This window comes from Stegodyphus dumicola, chromosome 11 (genome assembly GCF_044657685.1).
Source record: "Stegodyphus dumicola isolate Sdum_Otavi_A_Nest chromosome 11, ASM4465768v1".
Taxonomy (NCBI): domain Eukaryota; kingdom Metazoa; phylum Arthropoda; class Arachnida; order Araneae; family Eresidae; genus Stegodyphus; species Stegodyphus dumicola.
Genome location: NC_140778.1, coordinates 132,480,626 through 132,507,641, shown reverse-complemented (window position 1 = coordinate 132,507,641; position 27,016 = coordinate 132,480,626). Strand labels below are relative to the sequence as shown.

Sequence of the window (27,016 nt, the reverse complement as noted above, 5' to 3'; positions counted from 1 at the left end):
GGAATGACACAAACCTATGTTTTAAAATTCATGGATACTTCGATGAATTCATCATTTTATCAATAGACACTGGATTCCAGTGCCATCTGCAATGAAAAAAAATACCCAAAACATTTCTTTGTTAAGGGGATTACTGCTTGTCGAGTATAGTATATTGAGATCTTATTGATTCTCTCTCGCTTCGTATAACAATTTTAGATGTGTAATCGTGAACAAATAAACGAGTTTCATCGCTAGAAATAACTTTTCTCCAATAATTTGTGCATCAAGATGTGTATGTTTTGGCTTACAATAATGCTTTGCTTCATTTGATGTGTCAAATGTTGTTTTTTAATTAGCTTTCTTGCCTTCCGACCAACAGTGAGGAGTCTACGTTGCACGTCTGAAGTATAAATTTCAAAATCAGTAGACCACTTTTGTAGTTTCTGCAGGTTTTAATGGATTGATAACGCCACTTAGGAGTAGGAATCTATGTGATTTTTGTTTCCTTTTTCCTTCGACATCAGTTCTTTTCCGAAGAAAATGATCCAGTTTCATTGTGTCTCCTGAGAGTTCGAGAAACTCTCAATTTTCCACCAAAGACCATGGAAGCAATACTTGTCACAGTCATGGATGTGTGATGGTTACAGCCAAAAACATCGCGGCAAAAACATCGCGGACGATAACGTCGCGGAGAAAACAACGCAAGGCGAAAACGTCGTGCTACAAAACATCGTGGGAGAAAACATCGCAAAGAGAAAACATCGCAGTTCTAAAACATCGTGGTACAAAACATCGTCGTCGAAAATAAAGCGGTTCAAAAACTTCGCAATTTAAAAACATCGTCGTCGAAAATATCGTAGTAAAAAATAAAGTATCTACAAATCATCGCTTGACGATAACATCGCAGACATGCTTTTTTCATACATGCTTTTTGAAAACATGCGTTAATAACTGTAAATGGATATTCCCATAATGATTTGTGAGCGCGAAATGGAAAGAAAGATAATTTTTACTTTCACATTTTTTTATTAACTAATAAATTTTTTCTGGAAAAGTAAGAAGGAAACTTAAGCATAGCAAATTAATGCAACTTATAGCAATTAACAGAATTTTAAACCGACATAGTTAACTAACAAAGGCCATTAATAAATAATTTTTATAAAGTGTTTACTGGTAATTTTTCGTGAAAAGTATAATCTATAAGTTGCATTTAATTTTCTATGCTTAAGTTTCCTTCTTACTTTTTTCAGAAAAATTTATTAGTTAATAAAAAATGTTTAAGTAAAAATTATCCTTCTTTACATTTTGCGCTCACAAATCTTTATGGGAATATTCATTTACAGTTATTAAAGCATGTATGGAAAAAGCATGTCTGCGATGTTATCGTCATGCGATGATTTGTAGATACTTTATTTTTTACCACGATATTTTCGACGACGATGTTTTTAAACTGCGAAGTTTTTGAACCGCTTTATTTTCGACGACGATGTTTTGTACCACGATGTTTTAGGACTGCGATGTTTTCTCTTTGCGATGATTTCTCCCACGATGTTTTGTAGCACGATGTTTTCGCCTTGCGTTGTTTTCTCCGCGGCGTTTTCGTCCGCGATGTTTTTGCCGCGATATTATCGGCGGACACCATGTGTGATGTATCGTGCAAAAATCTTCACTCTCTTTCTAGGCGTTATGATCCATTTTTAGTACACTAAAATGAACGAATGCAAAACATATTTAAAGAGTATGCAAAAATAACTTCCTTTTCTCAACGTAAGAAGCTTAGAAATGGTGCAATAATCCTAATTTACTGCCTAAACCAGATCTAAGTAGTTAAAGCAAAACATCCAGGTTGCATTAAGACTGTAAAAAATCAGATAAAACTGCTTTGAGGTAACTGTTGTCTTCAGCTGGCAGCCAACTTAAAATTCTGCCAAAATGTCGCTTTGTCGCAATTAACTTGCACGCTATAATATGCCTTAATAAACACGCAGTTTCACTTAGTGAGTTAAAAATTATTAACGATATATTTAATAAGATTATCAACTTATTAAGTACATTGTTATTAATTTTTAACTCACTTAGTGAAAGTAGTGTTTTTATTAAATTTAAAATGATTTTCTTACCTGAAGAGAGAGTAGGCCAAAATTAGGAACCACATGTCTGCTTCAAAAGCAGGAAGTTCTAATCTGGGAATGAGTAAGAACAACGGATTAATGAGACCACAATGGGTCAAGGCCATCTTGATGGGAAAAGGCCGAATCCAATGCAAAAAACTATCAAATACATGGGCGATAATGAAAGCTTCTGATTATATACTTTTTTTTGCGTATTGAGATGGAATATTGCCCAGCAGTTACTAAGTCGAGGATGATTTAACTGTGTATGATTTTCGTGAAGGTTTAAACATAACAAATATGTTTTAATGGCTTTTGGAAAAAGATCTATTATGTAATAAATGATCAAAGTTTTGAAAACCATTACATATATAAAATATAAGAAAACCCAAAAAATAATCGAAAAAAATGCTGGATTTGGTTGCAAACTTCAGAAGTTTTCTGAAAATACATCAAAACAGATTATGATATACCGATTAAATTTTTTAGGGAAAAGATTTCATTATTGAAAGCTAAACACCCAACCTACACAGTTGGAATGATGAAATGAACTTGCACATTATTTTATAGCAATCCTAGGTGTTACTCTCGAATATGAGAAAGCTAGTCCTTGATTTTACGGCATCCTTCCTACTTATAAAAGTTAACATTAAATGTTGGGTACTTGAGAGATAAATACTTTGCATTTAAGACCCGACAACAAGGTTAAATGCAAAGATTTATTTCATAAATCTTCAAAACTACAAAATCAACGAAAGGTTGGGAATCTTTTACTTGATGAGATTTGTATTACACTTATTATTGCATATAAGAATGGTAAAATAAAGGTTTATCTTGTACCATATGTGTCTCAAAATTCGTCTGCGGTTCAAACCATTATGATTTCTTTAATCTTATCATCAAACAAAGAAGTTGTTGCAATGTCTCCTGTCCATAACCTCAAAAACGATTTAAAATTTCAGTCTTTACAGGTGTTAAAATGTTTTAATGATTATAGCTTCCAGGTTGTTTCCATAATTTCCGGCAACAACTACTTTAACCATAAATGTTATGCAATTATCATGTAGTGTCTGCTACCGAAAATAAATTTTATTCGGGAAAAAATATTTTTACTATTTGATTTAGTTTATTTATTGAAAAAATGTATAAGGAACAATAAGTTGAACCAAACTGAAAACAATAAAAACCATCTTTTAATGATACAGATAATAAGCTGTATTATGCAAGGCTATTACATTTGAAAAAAATATATACATCATAGCATAGTAGCATCATTCTATACAAATAGCTCCAACACTTTCGAAAAAAGTATTATATCCAACCTATTTAAAAAGGCAAAATATTTCTACTGCCGTTAAACATTTTGATGAAAAGACTGTTGTAGCACTGTAGGGTTTCCATTGGCTCAATTAACCAATTATTCAAATTTTTGATGATGAAGATCGTTTTAAAACATAAAGAAAACCCCAGAAATTGAAAAATCAATCGTTATACATTAATTTAATATCAGTAATGGGGAGTATCTTCTTGAAGACGTTTCGGTGAGTATTTAAATTTATAAAACAAATGTTTGGTAATGAAAATAAGTATTTCTTAATTACTGCAAATTTTTACATTGAACATCTTTCTATACGTGTCTATGAATAACAAATTCAAAAAATTTCAATATGTCAAAATATATCTGTAAATCAAATAATGAAGAAATGGAATGCATTTATGTTGTTCCAAGATTAATTTAAAAGTAATAAATTTTTATCTTAAAACTATATGATATAAATAATTAAATGTAAATATTGATAAATCTTATATCTAAGAGATGCATAACTCTCTCTTGGGTGTCAATCTCATTGACTTAACGTGAAATATTAATATTTGTAGGGTGTCCGCCGATAACATCGCGGCAAAAACATCGTGGACGAAAACGTCGCGGAGAAAACAACGCAAGGTGAAAACGTCGTGCTACAAAACATCGTGGGAGAAAACATCGCAAAGAGAAAACATCGCAGTTCTAAAACATCGTGGTACAAAACATCGTCGTAGAAAATAAAGCGGTTCAAAAACATCGCAGTTTAAAAACATCGCCGTCGAAAATATCGTGGTAAAAAATAAAGTATCTACAAATCATCGCATGACGATAACATCGCAGACATGCTTTTTTTCAGGTTTTAATAATTGTAAATGGATATTCCCATAATGATTTGTGAGCGCAAGGTGTAAAGAAGGATAAATTTTACTTTCACATATTTTATTAACTAATAAATTTTTGCTGAAAACGTAAGAAGGAAACTTAAGCATAGAAAATTAAATGTAACTTATAGATTATACTTTTCATGAAATATTACCAGTAAAAACTTTATAAAAATGATTTACTAATGGCCTTTGTTAGTTAACTATGTCGGTTTAAAATTCTATTAAGTTGCATTAATTTTTTATGCTTAAGTTTCCTTTTTATTTTCTCAGCAAAAATGTATTAATTAATAAAAAATATGAAAGTAAAAATTATCCTTCTTTCCATCTTGCGCTCACAAATCATTATGGGAATATCCATTTACACTTATTAAAGCATGCCTGAAAAAAGCATGTCTGCGATGTTATCGTCATGCGATGATTTGTAGATACTTTATTTTTTACCACGATATTTTCAACGATGATGTTTTTAAACTGCGATGTTTTTGAACCGCTTTATTTTCTACGACGATGTTTTGTACCACGATGTTTTAGAACTGCGATGTTTTCTCCCACGATGTTTTGTAGCACGACGTTTTCGCCTTGCGTTGTTTTCTCCGCGACATTTTCGTCTGCGATGTTTTTGCCGCGATGTTTTCGGCCGTAACCATTTGTAGGTCTCGAATTTCTGGGTACTATTTGTTTTATATGAGACAGCAAAAACATAGTTTCTTGTATTGCTTAGAAATAAGTTAAAATATTTAGTTTTGAATCTTAGTCACACTTTTGTGAAAAATGTGATATAATAATCATATTAATTAGTTCAAAACTATTTGAGTTTACAGTGTTTAATGCTATTAAACTGTATATAATGGTATGTAACCAAAGATACAGTATTGTAAAAAATGTTACTGATTAGCAAGCAAAAATTAATATTATTTGAGAAACTCCCCTCAGATGCAATCCCGTCGTCTAAGTATAAAAGATTAGTAACCCATTCTTCAGTATTTTTTTAAATATTGCTTATAGGAAGGGAAGAATATATTTGTTTCTCATATACTAATCGGGAAAAAGAAAGCGCGCTGACCCAAGATCATTTTGGCTGACCGCCCTTGGCTGTGACATCACCAAAAGTTAGCTTCGGCCTTCTCCCAACAAGATGGCCTTGAATGGATGCACAAGAAGATATGTATTGCAACTTAATTAAAAAACTATGTCTTAATTCCGCATGTAAGAGTTTTCGTGTGCTGCTAAGATGCTTTAGTGGTTAGGCGAAACTACTGCGGTACGAAGAGCCCAGTATCGAACATGAAAGAAGGCATGAACGTTTGCAGCCTTGCGGCATAGAAGCACTCGAAATACTATACGGTGAGACGAAAATTCTGTCCTGTAGATTGGTGGTGGAGAAGAGGGATCAGAGACCCTCCGATCCCTTTTGTTGAAATTATTTCTTTTTCCCTCCGATGGAGCGAATTTGTATTTTATTATTTATCGTCTGTCGCCGACTAGGTCACGTGACTGGCGGCAGAGAAAGAATGTAATAACTCTTTTAGTTTAGCTTGAGTGCGACGCTTGAAATGATCTGTTCTTGGCCGCATAGCGGTAATCAACAATTATAATAAATGTTCTTGATAACCTAATCTTGGCCCTATGATGGGGAAATTTATATTATATGCAAATTTTGTGTTTTGAATAATGTAAATAATGTACATAAGCTCTTCATTAGATATTTCTGTGTTTCAACTGGAAGTTCTTATTTTCAAGTTGAGTTTTTACGTGGAAATGGTATATTGACTCTTGATTATAGTAGTATATTCTTGATTAATTTGATGCTCTCCCAACTCGTGAAAAATAGAATCATGAATTCGTGAGCATAATCGTGACAAGTTTTTATACATGGTTTCAAAACTGGGGTTGAAATAGAAGTCCAACGTTCTTGAGTCTCTGGCAACCATTCTTCCATGAAATTTATGGACAAGACAACAATAATAACAACAGCGCTTTCGAGTACTATCCGATAAGAGCGGATATCCTTCCAAGATCCCAACGAGCTTATTAACAGCTATGTTTTGATCATACATAGCTTATTAACAGCTTGAACAGTTGAACAAACATAGCTTATTAACAGCTATGTTTTGATCAACAATAAGAAATATAGGTCAAGTAACAGATGCTAGTATTTTAGTTCCCAGAAAATATGGTACTCCGTAAGCGTATCTCCTTTAGTATTTAATGTCTTGGAATTCAAATTACTCATTCCAGTACCATTTCATCTTTACTCATCCTTACTAGTTATTACTCTCTGGCAACCACTCTTCCATGAAATTTATGGACAAGACAACAATAATAACAACAGCGCTTTCGAGTAGTAATCCGATAAGAATCCGATAAGAGCGGATATCCTTCCAAGATCCCAACGAGTTATTAACAGCTATGTTTTGATCAACAATAAGAAATATAGGTCAAGTAACAGATGCTAGTATTTTAGTTCCCAGAAAATATGGTACTCCGTAAGCGTATCTCCTTTAGTATTTAATGTCTTGGAATTCAAATTACTCATTCCAGTACCATTCCATCTTTACTCATCCTTACTAGTTATTACTCTCTGGCAACCACTCTTCCATGAAATTTATGGACAAGACAACAATAATAACAACAGCGCTTTCGAGTAGTAATCCGATAAGAGCGGATATCCTTCCAAGATCCCAGCGAGTTATTAACAGCTATGTTTTGATCAACAATAAGAAATATAAGTCAAGTAACAGATGCTAGTATTTTAGTTCCCAGAAAATATGGTACTCCGTAAACGTATCTCCTTTAGTATTTAATGTCTTGGAATTCAAATTACTCATTCCAGTACTATTCCATCTTTACTCATCCTTACTAGTTATTACTCTCTGGCAACCACTCTTCCATGAAATTTATGGACAAGACAACAATAATAACAACAGCGCTTTCGAGTAGTAATCCGATAAGAATCCGATAAGAGCGGATATCCTTCCAAGATCCCAACGAGTTATTAACAGCTATGTTTTGATCAACAATAAGAAATATAGGTCAAGTAACAGATGCTAGTATTTTAGTTCCCAGAAAATATGGTACTCCGTAAGCGTATCTCCTTTAGTATTTAATGTCTTGGAATTCAAATTACTCATTCCAGTACCATTTCATCTTTACTCATCCTTACTAGTTATTACTCTCTGGCAACCACTCTTCCATGAAATTTATGGACAAGACAGCAATAATAATAACAGCGCTTTCGAGTAGTATCCGATAAGAGCGGATATCCTTCCAAGATCCCAACGAGTTATTAACAGCTATGTTTTGATCAACAATAAGAAATATAGGTCAAGTAACAGATGCTAGTATTTTAGTTCCCAGAAAATATGGTACTCCGTAAAACGTATCTCCTTTAGTATTTAATGTCTTGGAATTCAAATTACTCATTCCAGTACCATTCCATCTTTACTCATCCTTACTAGTTATTATTAATCGTTATGAAGATGTCATTCCTAACTAAACGTTAAGAGGGTAATATGTTTGTAATATATTTCTATTCTTGAATACTTTAATGGTATTTAGCATTTTCTTTCTTTCAGTTTAGGACATTTTGAGGAAGGATAAAAGGTATTTTTGTATGACATTTCTGATATTTATTTAATAATCGTACATTTAACGTGATAGTCATAAACATGTATTCCTGTTCTTGTTAGAATAGAGTCATGGGTTTGTATTTTACATTTTGTTTAGTTTTGTATTTTACATAGCTTAAAAGCTATAAACTAAAATTTGTTAATGATTTTAATTGTTTTTTATCGCTTATGTAAGTAAAAACCTACTTGTTACTGCTCTCTTATATAAACTTGTAAGGTTTATCTTAATTTATCTAACAGTTAATTTTTAGTTAAAAGTTACTTTCCTGTCTTTCCTTAATTTAAGCTTACAATTTTCGGCCAGAACGTGATTTATCGTGATAATCTTAAACATGCATTCCTGTTCTTGTTAGAATAGAGTCATAGGTTTGTATTTTACATAGCTTAAAAGCTATTGTATTTTACGTACAATAGCTTTGTATTTTACATAGCTTAAAAGCTATAAACCAAAATTTTGTCAATGATTTTAATTGTTTTTTTTTAATTTCTTATGTTAGTAAAAACCTAATTGTTACTGTTCTCTTATATAAACTTGTAAGGTTTATCTTAATTTATCTAACAGTTAATTTTTAGTTAAAAGTTACTTTCCTGTCTTTCCTTAATTTAAGCTTACAACTTCCGGCCAGAACGTATTTTCAGAATCGGGGTTGAATGCAAATGAGGAGAAGAAGTCTACTGACTTCGTTAGAGAGCCAGATATTCTGATCAGTGCGCGTTAGCCTTTTGGCGATACTTTCTCACAAGCTATTATTACGCTCGTCGTACTGCCGTACTTTAGACCCTTGATAGCTTAGTCGTTAGTTAGCGTTAAGTCATAAAGCCTGGACTATAGAGCAGTGGAAGCGAGTAATATGGTCTGACGAGTCTTTTTTCACATTGTTTCCCACTTCTGGCCGAGTTTACATCTGGAGAACGCCATCTCAAGCCTATAATACAGACTGCTTGTTGCCAAGAGTGAAACATGGCGGGGGTTCTGTTATGGTTTGGGCAGCCATATCGTGGTTCTCTGCTAGCCCCATGATACCTGTGTCAGGGCACATGACTGCCAAGACTTATGTGAACATTTTGGCCGATCAAGTTCATCCCATGGTACAAACTTTGTTCCCCGATGGTGATGGTGTCTTCCAAGACAACAAAGCCCCTGTTCACACAGCTCACATTGTCTAGGACTGGTTTTCTGAGCCCGAGGATGAGTTGTCCCATCTCCCCTGGCCACCACAGTCACCAGACCTGAATAATATCGAACCTTTGTGGTCTACATTGGAACGGAAAGTGCGTTCTTGTTATCCACCGCCAACATCGTTATCTGAACTTGCCACCGTTTTGCAGGAAGAATGGTATAATATTCCCTTGGCAAACATACAAGAACTGTATATATCCATTCCGAGAAGACTGCAAGCTGTTTTGGATGCCAACGGGTTTCCTACACCATATTAAGCAAAGAAACATATTTTTTTTAAAGGTGTTTCCATACTTTTGTCCAACCCCTGTACTTTGTTGCCTTGAATATAATTTAGAAGAGCTGAAGATACTTTTTTATGATATATATTTTCCATCAGCGAGAGGACATTGAATCGAAGATCAATGATAGAGCCAAGTTTAATTGCTAAATATGAAGAATCGACTAAACATTTTGTATAAACTATAGACATCTTTAGATAAACGATACTGTAAGATGAAGAAAAAAATGGCAAGAGATCTCATCATTCTGATTTTACTAAAATGAATTTGAATACAGCAAAGTACAGGAGGGCTGTCTGCCAACGAGTAAGGATGCCTCTGTGAAGGGATTTCTAAGGGAAATTTGCTCCTATTCATTTTACACACGGGGCAAACAACGAAAAACTAACATGTTGCCATTGCCTGGGATCGAAGTTGGTTAATCTCCCAGCATACAGCGATGTTAAGCAGTCTGCCATTCTTGGGTCCCACTATAGGAATTTTATCGAATCATTTAGCATGGAATCAAATTATTTATTATTCTGCACTGAGCAGATATCATCTTTCCTACACAGAATGATGTAGTTACCGTGAAAGACCGAAATTGGAGAATGTCGACTTTCAACGGAGAATGTCATCATTCACCAAATACGTCGGTGAAAGATCGAATATTGCATTACATTCTTTTACAGTCGGACCCTCACCGGTGTATGTCGACAATCACAGATATGCTCTGGTGTAGGTCGAAAAGAGAGGTCATAAAGTGTTATAATAGTTTAAGTTGTTGCAATAAATAAGATTTAAATCACATAATTTAGTAAGTTTTTTGTTATTATTATTTTATTTTCTCATTTAGAACGTACTGTAGAATTAAGTAAGTTTTTAACTTCTATTATTTTCCTTTCTCATTTTGAATGTATTGTGTGTTTTAAGTTCTTATATTCTTAAGTTCTTATTTTAAGTTTCAAGTGCGTTTTTTCGCAACTGAATTACGGAGAAGAAAATATAATATTCTTATATGTTCAACATTCACCATTAGTACACGGTGAATGTCGACATTGACCGGTGTAAGTCAGAAATAAGAGTATTTGGAAAATATTTCGGACATACACCAAGCGACTATGTGAATGTTGACATTCACCGGTGAAAGTCGACATTCTCCAGATTTCGGTGTTTCACCGTAACTTATATACACACATACATACCAGATATGCCCAAACTGATATTCTTTGGTCTCCTAAATGGGTTCGTATCCTAAGAAAAGCTATTTTATTTTTAAAATTTCATTCGGTTTGAATAGAAATCACACTATACCAGTCAGCAGTTTCAGGTTTTAATTACATATGCAATAGTTTCGAAGGAATTTCAAATGTGCGCATTTTCATTGAGTTACTTTCGTGGTGGGGCTTTTTTTAAGGTAGTTAAGGGCTCTCGACACAACAGAAAAGACAATTACTTTGGAAACATGCAAGGTTGATGAGGTGCGTCAAATATTACTAAATGGGACTAGGCCATCTATTAAGCTGTATTTTCACTGTAAGAAAATAATTCTCTTAATCCAGTTTGCACCTCATTAGTTTAACTTAATTAGTTTTCACCATCATATACCGGTTCCTATGTTAGTTATGTAGGGAAATTAAACTATTATTTTTATGCAAAATCGTTATTAAAATGCTAGCTTTTTTTGGAATAGTTTTCCTGTATCTATTTTGAAATTTCTTAAGAGAAGGCTCATCTCCTTTTTACTTGTTTTAGAATTAAAAGCAAAGAAAAGCCTCAGCTCATTTACTTAAATCACTTCATTATGCTTCACTGGAGTGGAAAGATACTCATTACTCATTTTTGTCCTCAATTATGTTTTATTAAAATTAGTTGACAATTATAATTAGAAACAAATGGCTATCGAGAAGAAAGTATTTAGTTTTATGCATTAAAAAAGTAATGCTCGGTATATTAGGCAAAAAATTGTGCTTATACTGTTGTGGATACATTTGCGGGAATAAAATTTTCTGAATACAGCGCAAATGTTAATCATTCATATAAACCGCATCAGAAGTAGAACAACTGTAAAAAAAATTATTTTACGAACTTTAAGGAATTGGTTTTATCACTGAAGGGACTTTTGAATTGTTTCTAATAAGAATGAAACTAGCAGTAAATGGATAAATCCTTTTAAATATTTCGTAATGTGATATTCAAACATTAAAAGGAGCAGTTAAGATGCTTATTTTAAGAAAAATGTTTATTTAGCCATATTAACACATTTATCTAAAGCAATAAGGCTTTTGTACGAAGGAATAGAAGGAATTCCATAACAACAACAAATCCATAAAAATTATCCCGAAGTATAATAAAAATTTTAGGACAAGAATAGGCTAAAATTCACATTTGACAAACATAACTGCAGAATGATAGCACTATGTGTAATCATCTTGATGAATACAATAATACAGGCAACTGACTCAGAAGAGCATTAAAAAAATGGCAATTGAACGTCTTCTTCAAAGATGCGCAGTTTCTTTCCATTTACTAATTTTTGCTGGAATGATGACGTCAAAAATGCACTGTTCTTGAGTTAATATTTACCTAAAAGAAAACATTATTTGTCTGAGATGCATAATTATATAATATTCATCTTTAACAATATTATAAAAGTACTAGTGTAGTTATGCACATCATTATAAATAGTTCACAGAGGCATTTGTTAAGGGAATCTACAATAAAATGTTTTACATGAAATAGAAGAATTATCGTTAACATAGGATAATTTAAATCCCATGACAAAAATCTGAAAATCATATTCCTGATAAAGTAGTTCTTATTTGTACGAAATACAAATATTCTCTAGTTCATTCATATGAAAGCGGTACTGCAATTTATTTTAAAAAATAAAGACAAAGTAAGTAAGAAAGGAGGAGCAAATATTTATTTGTCCTTCATTACAGCAATCTTTAGCTAATCATGTTCATGTACATAGGCACATTTTATATATGTATAAGGCACACCTTCCAGACTGGTTGCCTTATACATATATAAATAAATTACAATGCTTTCTTTTGTAAGTTTTATTTTATTCAAAAGGACGTAAAAGAAACGTATAGAGAAAAATTAGGATAAATTAAGAAACATAAATACTGCAAAAATATTTTATTATCTTTTAAAATATCTTTCCTTCAAGATTATATGTTGATGTTCTAATATTTAAAGTACGCTTTAAAGGTTACGAAGATAAAATTTTTGTCTGATTTACTTTGATTATAATTTTGTCTGATTTACTTTGATTATAATTTTGTCTGATTTACTTTGATTATAATTTTGTAGTCTGATTTACTTTGATTATAATTTTGTAGTCTGATTTACTTTGATTATAGCAAAGCACACGAGGACTGCCACCCAAGCGGGGTAGTGACTAAATTTTATTACGTAATGACTAAATTTTATTACTGTCACTAGATGCAACTGATAACTTATTGCTTACCTGAGGGCTGTACGTAACGTTTTTTCCATATACGACGAAAATCTTTCAGTTTATATATAGCCGTGACTCACACTTTACCTTCAAGTTTCTCCTTTAGTTTATGAAAAGGGAAAATCGGAATCACTTTCTGCAAAAAAAGGTTTTATTTTTTATAAAGCAGGGTTTAGGTATTTTACACATAGATTAAACAATGAATGACTACTAGTTTCAATTTGTTTAAAATCTGCAGTAATATATAAATGGCAAGCAAGTGATATTGTTTAAAAACGAAAGTAATTTATTGAACCCACAGTATAGAACGTAATACGCAGTAACAGACACAGCTGTAAAGAAAATTTAAAAAATAAAATTGATGTTAAAGATTTTCTTAAGCAAATTAATTCAAATAAATGATTTGGCTCAAGAAGTGAGTTTTCTGAGTGAATAAAATAAAAGATTTGGCTAAAAGTTAGTTGAAGAAAATTGGCTTCAGAAGTGTAATCTTAGTTTCTAGTATAAAATGATAGCTAAACTGTTTATTTAGGTTTCCAAGGGCCATAAATGTTATCAAAAGTATCCTTTCAAATTTGCCTAAAGACAGCTGTTTATTATAATTCTGGCTAAACATTCCTCTTTTGGGTCAGAAAATTCTTCCATTACAATTTAAAACAGGTGATTTATTTTCTGGAGGACGTATGTAGAAACACCCTAAGTCAAAGAATAACTAAAATGCTTGATATACGCTTCGTAAGGTGATTACAAAGTGTTATTAAATTTCGATTTTACTGTTAAACATCAGTTGATTTTGTCATCTGTTGGTTATCATATAAAGAATTTTACCAAAGGCAACAACAGTTACAAAAAAATACCGTAATGAATTTGAGTAGCAATTAACCACGGCAGTAAAAGCGAACGAAAGGGTCTTTTCATCGAAAATATGATGGATTCTGTGTCTAATCTGTTATTGTACAACTAACTGAAAAAAGATTTTTAAGTACTTAACTGAAACCAGAGCAGTTTTCCATTCCTTTGGCTTCTAATTTATTCGATAGATAGGACTATGACTACTGATTTCATTGCTCATTTTTATTTACCTTATTTTATATAAAATATATATTCTCGATATTACATATTACATTATCTTGTAAAGTTTAACTCTTTGAGGTTTACATCTACCAGTTTTTAACTTTTTGAGGGTTACATCTACAGTTTTTAACTCTTTGAAGGTTGCATGTACAGTTTTTAACTCTTTGAGTGTTACACGTACAGTTTTTAACTCTTTGAGTGTTACACGTACAGTTTTTAACTCTTTGAATGTTACATGTACAGTTTTTAACTCTTTGAGTGTTACATGTACAGTTTTTAACTCTTTGAGTGTTACATGTACAGTTTTTAACTCTTTGAGTGTTACATGTACAGTTTTTAACTCCTTGAGGGTTACATCGACAGTTATACTTTATTTTAGAACTTAAGTGATTTATCGTTAAGTCCTAAGTACAACAAAAATTTGGTAAGGTGTAAAAGACCCTTTAATTAAAACTAAATAAGATGTACATAAGGCACTCCTAGTGCTTATAATTTCGCCAGAATTTATTGCGAGAAACTCCAAAAGCAGTAAGTAAAATGAAAAGCTTAAATTTCAATAGAATAATAATCAAAGGTTACACAGAGTAATTTAACGCGAAGCTGGCTCAAAACTTCACCGTGTTGGATTCAACTATCGGCAATTTTAATGCAGAGTCGAAGGCAGGAACTATTACCTAAAATAGCAAACCTAGTAACGTGGCCACTAGTGGCAGAACACGCTGCGTCTTAACAATCTCAAATCTCACTATAAATACACTCGAAATTATTTGCATTCTCGTGGGAAAACGGAAAGACAAAATGACAGTACAGATTCAAAACATAAAATAATTGGTTATTCAAATCAAAAGAACCGCACAACCTATTTTTACATACAATACATATTCCCATATGAATTATATATTCCCAGCATATGCCATGAACATTTGTGCCACTGAAGCGGAAGAATTGCCTGCCTTTGTCTCTGACATACATCTTTTATGTTACGGTGTGGTGGTGTATTTAATTATGGCAAAGCACACTAGGGCTATCTGCCTAAGGGAAGGGATGCCTTCGTGGAGGAATTTCTAAGGGAAACTGGCTCGTATACACATTACACATGGGGAAAACCACGAAAACGCCCATGCAGCCAGCCCGTTCTCGGGATTCGAACCTCGGGCCGAGCTACCAGTGTTCAGCGACTTTACCGCTCGGCCGCTTGTGGGCCCTTTTATGTTACGTATCAGCCTGAAGCAGACAGATGATTAATTTGAAACTTGGAATCCGTTTTACCACAGATTAATAATTTTTATTCTAATGCTCTCAGTAACTAATAATATTTATTCTACTCCTCTCAATAATTAATAATTTTTATTCTAATGCTAAAAACAATATATAATCCTCAAAACTCAGTATTAGAATATATTTCATTTCTTTTCACTAAATTTCCTATCCTACTACTATATTACTATCTTTTTTGAAAGTTTAGATAATTTCATGCATCGCTTGTACAGAATAATGTGATCTCGACGAAATGAAGAATCACTTAGTATTTCAAAAGTGTATACCTTTTGATTTGAAATGAAGTAAAATGTAATGCAGAAATTTTGTTCTTCGTAAAACTGTACTTGTGTTACATATTTTATTACTCTTGACTGCGAATAAAGGGAATACGTAATATAATACATTAGTAATAACAGGAATGGTATATAAAAATATACATACTTGCTTTTTATAACGCAAATAAAACAAAACTGAGAATAATATCAGCAGAACACTGGCTGTTGTTCCAAGAAAAAGTGCAAGATATCCTTTGCTTTCTTTATCTATAAAGTAAAAAGTGTTATTAATTGGGTATTTACGTACATATTGTTAGAAGAAATAACTAACTAAGTCTAAAAAAAATATCATCTTTCTTATGTGAAACAAACAAAATATTGTTGATTAATTTTTGAGAGTTTAAATAAATAATTAGATAAAAAAATTAATATATAATTTCTTAAATACGTATATTAAGAAATATGGGTGACGAGAGGATTAGAATTTGGCTCCATCATAATACGATTATGTTAAGATCATTAGTCATATAATAACTCTCATTTTAATTCTTCGCGCTTCTGAAATTTGTCATTTTAGGGCTTTAGACTACTTTGGCGAATATTTAATTTATTTTAATTAAACCGTTTTGTTGTTTTGATTGTTTAATTGAATTTGTTTGTGCACCCCTTTGAATGTTTAGGATAAAAATTATTATTTCTTAAAACCTGGAAATTTTAAGCCATTTATTTTATTACAAAGAGTCGTAATCGACAATTTATCAACATTATATGCTGTAGAACATTTAAATCCTCTAAAGGCAATATATTAATATGTGATGAATTTGTATTACAATATGATTATGATTATAAATTGTATTAACCACTTCCCCGTCCTTCAAAATTAAAATATTTTCCTCTTTTTTTTTTTTTTTTTTTTCCTCTAAAGATAAACGTTTTAGGTCTGAAACTGGCCTTAAAAATGTTTCTTTGTCTCTTTCATCACCTGTGAAGACCTATTTAGAAAACTTCCTATTCTCGCCGTCAAAGATGATGAATATGGTTTTCTTACTCAGAAGAAAAAAATTATTTCGTGTTTCCTAGTTTCTTATCTAAAAATCAACAAAGTAGATCCTGTAAACACACTCTTTCAAATGAGCAGTAGTTTCATTGCAGAGCCAAATAAAAGGGGATAGGAAGTAAATTCCTATTTCCTATCTTTTTCAGTGAATTTTTCTTTGATCCTGATACATTCTCGCTATGGTGAAAGCATGATCACCTCTTTGCTATGTGTCACCTCTTTTTGTTTCCGCGCCCCATCAGCGGCCGAGCGGTGAAGTCGCTGAACACTGGTAGCTCGGTCCGAGGTACGAATCCCTCGAACGGGCTGGCTGCATGGGTGTTTTCGTGGTTTTCTCCATGTGTAACGTGTATACGAGCCAGTTTCCCTTAGAAAGTCCTCCACGAAGGCATCCCTCCCCTTAGGCAGATAGCCCTCGAGGCTTTGCCATAAACACACACACATACACACACTTTTCGTTTCCTCTGCATTCTGCCAGGTTGAAAAACATGCTGTGACGAATCTTTCTAGGGGAAGGGGGAGTCTAGGTCACATTTAACCACGACGAGTGTATGCCGTTGTTAACGCCTTAGCAAAGTTTTCAAATAGACGAGTTTATCTCGGAGGATACGGGGAAATGGTTAACAAAACTTAACAAAATCTTCAAAATGATTTGAGATTTTGCGCGAATGTTCTAAAATAATGAAAAATTATTTGGTGAAGAAGAAAATTACAGTTCGAATACTTCCTCTATATAATGCTGAATTCATACTAGTTTAATAAAAGGAAACACTTTTACATATGATATAAGTACATCACAAAATTGTGTAATCTAAGAGGAACTACGGAAGGTGATCCTCTTTAATTATGGAAATACAGGATTGCTCTATGGCAACTACTCTATGATTAAAAGACAGCACTGACCTCATGAAAGGTATTATGTTTGAAAACTCTTGGTGTAGAATGTTGAAGATATTACACTTTTTACAATGCCTTGCAAACGGTTTTCGTAGAAGGATTTCAAATTTGAAATAACTGGCTTTTTGGGTATCAAACCTGTTAGGATACAGAAACTGGTTGACAGTTAGAGAGTAGTAGCAATGATGAAGAAGACAGTAAGACCAGTGCCTGAAGTAATGTAATAATATAAATGGCTATTTACATAACTTTCAGCAGAGTGCGAAAATTTTGAAACACTCCTGCAGTGCTCTTCTGAAAAATATTGTCTATATTCGAAAATGTTTATTCTTGTACAAAAATATGAGTAAAATTTTTATGTTTCAATTTCTTGTTTGATGGAAATCAATTATTGCTAACTATCGAACATTTTGCGGATTGATGGAACAGCTTCCTGTCTGCTACTGTCAACAAGCAAAAGTGGTAAATTCCAGCAACTGAAAATTCATATGCATTACGCAATGTGCTTTTTTCTTCTCCAGCAACCTTTGCATAGTACGCTTTTGCACACATTTGTTAAGGGAAGAGAAGAAGTCGGTCTTGGTAAACTTGGTTAACTATTTTGTTAATGCTTATCCATATGATTTTCTTTAGAAAAATCACATTATGTCAAAACTGCACCAGAGTTATTTTTTGTTAATGATTCGAGCATTTCAGTTATCCTCTACGTCGGTCGCTGTAAGACCTGGAGAAATGGAGGCATAGACATTTTGCCTTTAAAAAACACTGAGCGTTACGGGTTTAGCTTTGAAATTTCAAAGTTCTTCAAAATGTCATGAATAAGTGATATTTTCTTGATTTTAATTAAAAAATGACTCTTTCCTTTTGTACCTTGATTCCTTTTCTTCCAATATACATCCAAACTGAAATCAGATACATTAAAAGCTAGCAGAAATTTTCATGTATAATGAATGTGGAAGGCAAGCTTCTGTACTGAATTTTCCAGCCTTAACGCTGAGAGGGTTAACAAAACCCCATAGGAAAAAATCACAAAAGTTTAGCTCTTGGGATGTCTGTGGTCAACGAAGGAATGGCATATTGTTTGATCCAACACGGCCAATCCAACAATGGAGTAGATCATCCTTCGATACTGGCGTATGTTTTTATGCAAATGCGGGGGAGCACTGTCTTGCTGCAGAATGAAGCTAGGAATTGCTATCCCCATCTGAGGGAACAACTACTTGTGATTGCATATCTTGGTAAATGTCGCCGTTATTCGATTTTCTCACGAAGAAGAAAGGACCAAAAACTCAACTGCTGGAAATAGGGAGGAAGAATTGCGCCCTTGGAGAATCACGATCATGTTCCATTACACTATAGGGATTTCCCGGGCCCCCAAACCTTAAATTATGGCTATTAACTTTGACAAGAGTGTGAAAAGTGGTTTCATCCATACAGTCTATAGTCCGTCCGAACAAGTCTGTTTGCAAAACCATCTACCTCGAGCTTTTCTTGCAAATTCTCACACAAAGATTTACGCCACGGTTTGTCGGAAGATTTTTAACGCTGCACCATCTGAAAGGTATATAGCCGGAATTGTAGTCGTTTCCGTAACACGTGCAGCACCGTTACATTGTAATTATTTCAGTATGCTTATTGTAATAAGCAATGAAGAAAAGAGGTTCTTTTCAGAAATGCTTCTAATTTGCGCGTGGGAGGAGGGGAATATATTGCGAAAACCATAAAAATTCAGTTTATATCCCTACATTGTTCGGGAAGCCTTCGGGATAAGGCATTAGACATTTTTAGATTGCAACTTGGCAAAAACAAACATATCATTGATGCCATCGAGTGTTTCGGCACAGAGTACTAAGCTTTTTATAATCCACTCCAGTGATACCTGTAACAATCAAATCCAGATGATTTGATTGATACAGGTATCAGAGTGCATCACGTAACAAATTTAAGTTTCGCGGCGCTCAAAGCTTGGGGGTAAATATTACTGAATGATTTGCAACCCATAGCTGGATGGCACCATCAACAGGTGCATTTGCAAAGATACTGGATTATAGCATTACCTAGAATAACTACTTGGAGTAATGTTCACGACAATACTATATTTTCACTGTTAAAAAATTATACAGGGGTTGGGCAATGAAGCTGAAAAACTTTAGAAAGTGTATCCTCTTTACATTAGGCAAGCACATGCATATATATATATATGGTATTGATTGCAATATATATATTTACAGTACCAATATATATATTTGGTACTGTTGATTGCAATAAAAATGGGAGCTCCACAATTAGATGTTATAGCAGTCCCATATACAAAATTCCGACATGCTACAGATAATCTTTTTTGAGTTATGCGAAATATATACTTACGTACGTACGTACGTACAGATATCACGAAAAAAATCCATTTTGAATCCACTTTAAATCCATTTTACAATACGTTTTTGAAAAACGAATGCTTTAATCAGTACGTACGTACAGATGTCAAGCAAAAAGGTAGTCAAAATGCATATTTCCGTTTAACTACAATACCCGAAATTTTTCGGGATTAAAAGATTTTCTTCACATTGTGTGAGGAAGCAAAAAACTGGAAACAAAATAAAATTTGATTTTGAGTTCAAGTTGGAAGGTTTTTCGAATCTTTGTGTAAAATATTTTATTCATTATCTTAGAATTATTCCAGAAATATTAACAATGTCCATTAAACTTATATTAATACAATAGCTATACTCACGACATGTTCGAGTAAGGTAGCTGTAATTTAAATCGGGACTTGGGCATTCACATACGGCTTTCTTTTCGATTCCGTCATAAATGCAGAGAGCCATGTTATCATAACCACAGAAAGATCGATTCTGGCAAGCAGAAATTTGCTCACAAAAGTCACCAGTAGTTCCTGGTAAACATTCACAGAATCCCTTGATACAGAGGCCTCCATTATCACATGTTCCTTCTTGACATGGTACTACAAAATTAAAGTTAAATAAGAGATTCCGGCATGTTATTCTAAGTAATAATAACATTGTTTTACTTATATAAATTTATATCTTTGAGTCTTAGATTACGTGTTACGACTGGCTTTTATCTTGCTGTTGTTAATAAAAGTATAAGAAGGAATGATAAGAGTGAGACCATTTTGATGTAACTTCATTTTTTTATATTCGCAAAAGCAAACATGAAATTTAAATGAATAAGTAAGACACAGGAAGTTAGTAAAAACATTGAAAATTCGCTGAAGCGTTAAATTCTATTGAAGAAATTTACGTTTTAATTTTATACGCAGTTATTTTCGCTAACAGCACATTTTAAGTACTAGTACAGTTACCAGTGAAATCGTAACGATGTTTGAGGTTAATCAAATTAGCAATTTAATTAATACGAGAAAGTTAAAGATGTGCTACAATCTTCTGGAAAATATGGCGAATGTTTTTTTATGGTAGTCCACATAATTTACCAAAACTTTCTCTTTTGTATTTTGTTTCACCAAACAAACTTTAAAACGAATTAAATTTGTTATATTTTACTTAACAGATAGAAATGGCAGTATTTTTTAATCGTTTGCATTAAATTGATAAGTTTATAAGTAATCTAATACTAGAACTTTAGTTTTATAACCCTAACAGACAGGTAGTGAGCGATCACTATATCTGAAATAGTACGACAAAGACTTACGAAGATTTTAAACAAGATTCTATTGAACTGAACTTCTAAAAACAGGGCAAGGCTAGTGCTGCGGGTAACCACTGGTTGTGGCAATACAGATTAAATAAGAACAGTGATACCATTTTAAACACTGATGAGTAGTCTCAGATTGCGCAGCAGCATTGCACAGCACCTTAGCTTATGCTACAAGCTGGCTCAGGTAATTCAACAACACGTAGGTTTAAAAATAGGCTGCAGGAAAACGTAAAGCCGAGAAATTACATTTGGTTATAGCTGGCGGAAATGTAAACGAGCTGTGCGTTTGCAGCAACTCTTTCCCTCAAGATCCAAAAAATTTTGAGTAAATACACTACAAACTAATTTCCATTCTATTGAAAAATACCTTCATCAGAAAACATCAACTTAAAATATACTAAAAACTAATTTACATTCTGATGAAGAATACCTGGATGAAAAATATCTTCATCAGAAACCATCAGCTTATTCACTACAAACTACTTTGCATTCTGATGAAGAATACCTTTATCAGAAAACCTCAATTTACATACAGTATAAACAATTGCATTTTGGTGAAGAAAACTTGGATGAAGAACACCTTCACCAGAAAACTTCAACGTAAATACACTACAAACAAATTTGTATTCTGGTGAAGAATTCTCTTGAAATAGAAGTTAAATTAAAGTTGAAAATCATAGTTAGTTTAACATTAGAACCGCACATTCTTTCCCAACCAGAATTTAAGTAATTGGAACGAAGATCCTTGACGTCCTTGTCTAAGATTTTACATTCTAAACTTAGCACATAAGCCAATCGTTACAATCATCCAGTTAAATGCCTAAATGTAAATTTCTGTTGCTATAAAAGGTGAGATTTTCCATGAACAATTTCATACAATCATTATTTTCATCTTCTTCCAGGAATATGGAAGGAAAAACGGTTTAGCCATTAAATGGAAAAATTTACATTTATCAACTTACCATTCATAATAACACATTCTAAATTCAATTTTCTCAGCTTTGCTCTTCACCAGTGTAATGTGTGAACGTTTGTGTAAATTTGTGCAGAGTTTCAATAACTACCTACTAATCAAAGTCCTACATTGTCTTAGACACACTAGCTTTCAAAAGCACGCTATTTCAAAAACCTATACCTAACTTCTTAGGCTCAAATATCATTAATTCTATAAGTGCTGGCTCAAGAGCCTAACGTTTACTAAGCTCAAGTACAGTATGAAAGCTTTTACGTTGAATTACATATTATCATTTATTAGCTTTTAATTTAAATTTATAATACGAAACACACAAAACAAACTTTCATAAAATAGTTCTTGTAAAATAATTCATAGGAAAAAACATAAATATCTTTAGCATTCTATAATTCAAAAGATTACTCAGTTTGAACTTTATATCACAGGTACATTAGGTTCTAACATTTAGTTTGAAATCGCATCAAAATTTTCTTCGATACAGACTCTTGGACTAATTCTTCAAGACAAATGCCTATGTTAAACCGAAAAATGTTTCTTTGTTGAATAAAACTAGGATGTCCTCGCTTGAGACTCAACTTAAAGTAGCAGCTGTTGCATTACGACATAAAATAAACTAAAATGTATAAAGTAAAGTTTCATTTATCCTTTGTTTATTTGTAAATTTCCCATCCTTTCACGAATAAATTCTTCATAGGACAGACAAGCACCGGTGTGATCTATTCCGATTTTTCTGTTCGACGGATGGGTTCATCTGTTGATCACTAGCGTTTCTATGAACGGTCTCTTAGGCTCATATCACACATACATTTCTTTCATACGAACAACTGTTTCGGACAATTTTTCTGTCTGCTTTACTGAAAGAGAGACGCGCGATTTTTTCCTTTTTTCGAAAAAATTGCAAATTCGTTTTCAGCCAATCAGCTATCAGTTTCGAATGCTAACAGCTTACATTTAATGGAGAACCAGATTTCTCTTTGCATGTTAGCCCCAAGTGATCTGTGATTATTGCCTGTTGTGACAAAGAGTTGTTCTTTCGAAACAAACAGATGAGTGATAGCAGCCTTATACCTATAGGGCGCTGAAGAAATTTTGGCGTAGCTAGCAGTTTCTTTGCCAGCCGATCTGCCGTTGGAGATCTCCTCTGGTTCGTCTTGAATTTCGGCAGTTGAACTGGCTCCTCTTCAAGCGATGGCTTGAAGAGTTTCTGGCTTGGTTGATCAGTTATTCTCCTGTGTTTTCAAGACTACTGCTGACCACTTTCCCGCTTCTTTGCGTTCGTCTAACGTCCAACATTTATGACCTAGCACCTAGCATTCGGTTTGTCACTACATCTCAGGGATACTTGAGCCGTTTTCTTGACCCTTGGATAAATTCCTTGTCCCTTTCATTCTCCCTAACCCCCTATTCTATAGCCTTGCTGTTTGAATCATCAAACTTCAGCTTTTTTCTTCTTTCTCACCATTTCCAGTACTTTTTTTTTCTTTTCGGATCTTAGTATATGGATGTCAACGTTGTATTCGCCGCATTCCTTGGTGAACCCTCATTTCTCAGGACAGGTGATTCTCGCTATGTTTCTTGTAACAGTGACAAATCAGAGCGCTCAAAATGCTGCTTTATTTACATTTGCATTTGAACATTCATCATTTTACATCAATGCATTTCATTTCGGTACTCACTGTTTTCCTCTCTCAATTAGAAAGGGGCCTTCGAATATATTACTTAGCTTCCCAACTTTTTCGTCTGGTGAAAAGAAAGATAATGTTTAGTTTTCGAGACTTTACCTTAAAACTTAAAACGAAATTCCGCTTTTTCTTGTCATAAAAGTATTTTTGTTTCATCCGGGATGTATCCAAAAGAAACAAAAAGAAATTTATCGAGGGGCGTAGTTAACTTTCTTCCAAGTAATAATTCAGCCGGTGTTTTTCCAGCTGTATCATACTTTACGGATCTCATCGCTAATGCCAATTCGGTGATGCAATCATCCTAACACTGGTCATAATTTCTTACATAATTCATAATTTTCTGCTGTGGATAATTTTAAATATGTTTCCGTTCCCCTTTCTACAAATTTTCGATTGTGGCCGATAAGGTACCACCTTAGATTGTCTTATGCCGTCACCTATACTGTCGTAAGCCTATCAATACCTGTAAACATTTCCTCAAACATTTGCCTTACAAATTTTGTTCTGTTATGCGATATTATTTTAACTAGATCTTCACGCGTTGCTATAAATTTATTTAAAAATGCATCTGCAATAATTTTAGTACTTTTGCAGTATTTTTTCCAGAATGCAAGCGCACAGTGGCGCAATGTCTGTATTCACAATAACTTGCTCTTTACCATAATAAACTGAAATTTTCGTACCACCAATTTGCCTGATAAATTTCTTTCTCGGTAGCTTTATCACTTCTCGAAGTTCAATCAAGTGTTTTGCTAAAATATGCAACTGGCAATTGGTTTGGCGCGGCTCCTACCTCGAAATTCGATACATCTGAGGCGATTCATTATTGACTATCTAAGAGTAGAAAGCTCAAAGATGAGACCAATTTCTTGGCCGTGTTAGATGGGAGATAATTTTTTATCGCTATAGTTTTAAAATCTACGCCAGCCCAGGTATTTAAGTTATTTAGCTGAGATTTTACAATTTGTCACATTCACTTTTAAACCTGCTTCTTTTGGAAGCGAAAAAAAGAACTGCTGATTCTGAATTATAGGTACAATTGCATCATAAATAAAAGGTAAAACTATAGCTTGCCTGCTCTGGCATCTCGCACTCACATATATACATATAACGATAATAATTCAAGACTAACCCTTAATATATAAATTTGAAGAATGATTTTCTGTTACAACTCATACTGATTTTGAAAAACTTAATCATGGCACAAAAATACGGGAAATAAAATTAATGATGAAAGTATAATCACTTTAATAGGGACAACAAAAACTAAAACTTACAACAAATAAAATTTAAAATTAGGAACAGAGACTATTGTGTATCAGTTTAATATTTATCACAGGAAATTTCACGAATATAAATCTGTGTTATTTACATTCAAGTAAAAATCTGATATCATTCTGAATAGAAATTTGAAATAAGAAACTTACCTCTGCAAATTTTTTCCTTGTAATCAAATTTTTTATATGACTTCGAGCACTGGCACATCCCTTTTGCTTGAATTCTGTCATATATACATGTAGAATCATTGCTTGTACCACAAAACTCTTCTTGCTTGCAGTCCGTTACATCGGAGCAAAAGGAGCCAGTTGTGCCCGGTAAGCAATTACAAAAGTTATTGGACTCCTCACATTGCCCGCCGTTTTGGCACGATCTTTGAGGATCAAATCGACTACATGGCACTGAAAATATTCCAAAATTACTACAGTGCCACTGACTATATGGCATTGAAAATATTCCATAAAATTACTACATGACACTGAAAATATTCCAAAGTTTCAGTGCCACTGACTATATGGCATTGAAAATATTCGAATACGTGCGTTGCTTGGAATGGGAATAACAGAATTATTGGAATCGGAATAACAGAATTATTGGAATTTGAACAACAGAATTATTGGAATGGGAACAACAGAATTATTGGAATGGGAATAACAGAATTATTGGAATGGGAATAAGAGAATTATTGGAATGGGAATAAGAGAACTATTGGAATGGGAATAACAGATGGAAATAAATACACAGTTTAATGCTGAATAATTTTTGCTGTGAATGCCGTATCATCCTCAGCAAAACATGCAAAATTTACATGGCTGTTGGAAACCCCTGCTACTAAAGGAATAACTATAGGCCGTTACATATTACAGACTGACATATTGCTCTGGCACAGTGGTCTCATTTCGATACAGAGATCATAGATGACATGCCGTGAATCTTTCTACACTTTCTTTCTGGATAATGTTACATCCGTCTCTTGCACATTCGTTTGGGACAACATTGTCCAATGATGTGATGTGGGGCGCATCGTGCCCCTCCTTGAAAGACCCCATGGCCGTTTCACAGGCTGCTCCAAAGCAAACCAGAAACAACAGCAGCCAACAGCCCAGGGACAATAGGTATTGCGTTTCAGATTCAAAGATAGGAAAACTCAGAACCCTATTAAGAATTATTGACTTTGCCTTGAGTGGTGCTGCTCCGCTAAGGTACAGAAGAGTTCAATTGCTTTTGTTAAGGTTAAATAGTTTTACATAAGGAAACAAGGGCAAAGAAGATAGTAGTGTTTCACAAAATTCTAAGATTCATAGCTTCCATTCAGAAAATCTCATATATATACATGTTACGAATATCTGCCACTACAAATGCTTAATACATTTTCTTAACGGATCAATGTCTTTAACTTAGTGATAAGAAGATAACATTTATAGTTTAAAACTTTTAGAAAAAATTTAAAGAATTCAACATACACCAAGTCAGTTCCACGAATATCATTATAATCACTCACTGCCAGTAAAGTGAAAATAATATAAAAATTCAAATATCATCTCTTTTACCATAAGAATTTTTAAAAACATTATGTATAAAAATACTTAGTATGCTTTAAACTTGAATTACTATTATCTATTTATACCATTGAATTGAAATATTACTTCCATTTCTTAAACACTTTTCCTAGAAAGACTTTGAGACGACTGCATAATCATATGCAAACAAACTTGAAGTAAATGTTCTTGTATATTTATTAATCAGACCAAAGATAAACTGTATGTGTAAAATAATTGCAGCGCCAGTTCAGTATTCATATGTCTGCAGATGGATAGTTATCATATTTACGGATAATTATTCCTATTTAGAACAGTTATCTCTGTTTACGTATGCAACTAAAATGCGAAGAAAAATATATCTGTATTTGCATTTAAAGAAAGGATTAAGTTTCTGTCTTTTGAAATAAACTAAACCGTTTTGATTGAGTTGATGCTAATAATATCTAATATTTAATTAATTTATTTTTTAATTAATTGTATATT

At 33.2% G+C, this 27,016-nt stretch overlaps 1 protein-coding gene across 1 annotated transcript; it reads right to left on the bottom strand.

Moving 5' to 3' along the window:
* Positions 1-11,598: 11,598 nt before the first annotated feature.
* Positions 11,599-25,439, bottom strand: LOC118183833 (uncharacterized). The gene is made up of 5 exons (XM_035353441.2): positions 25,142-25,439; positions 20,116-20,346; positions 15,597-15,697; positions 12,831-12,957; positions 11,599-11,938 (listed from the first exon to the last, which is right to left on the bottom strand). The coding sequence occupies exons 1-4, from the start codon at positions 25,437-25,439 to the stop codon at positions 12,898-12,900; spliced, it is 690 nt and encodes a 229-aa protein (XP_035209332.1). The 3' UTR covers positions 11,599-11,938; positions 12,831-12,897.
* Between the last annotated feature and the right edge of the window lie 1,577 nt (positions 25,440-27,016).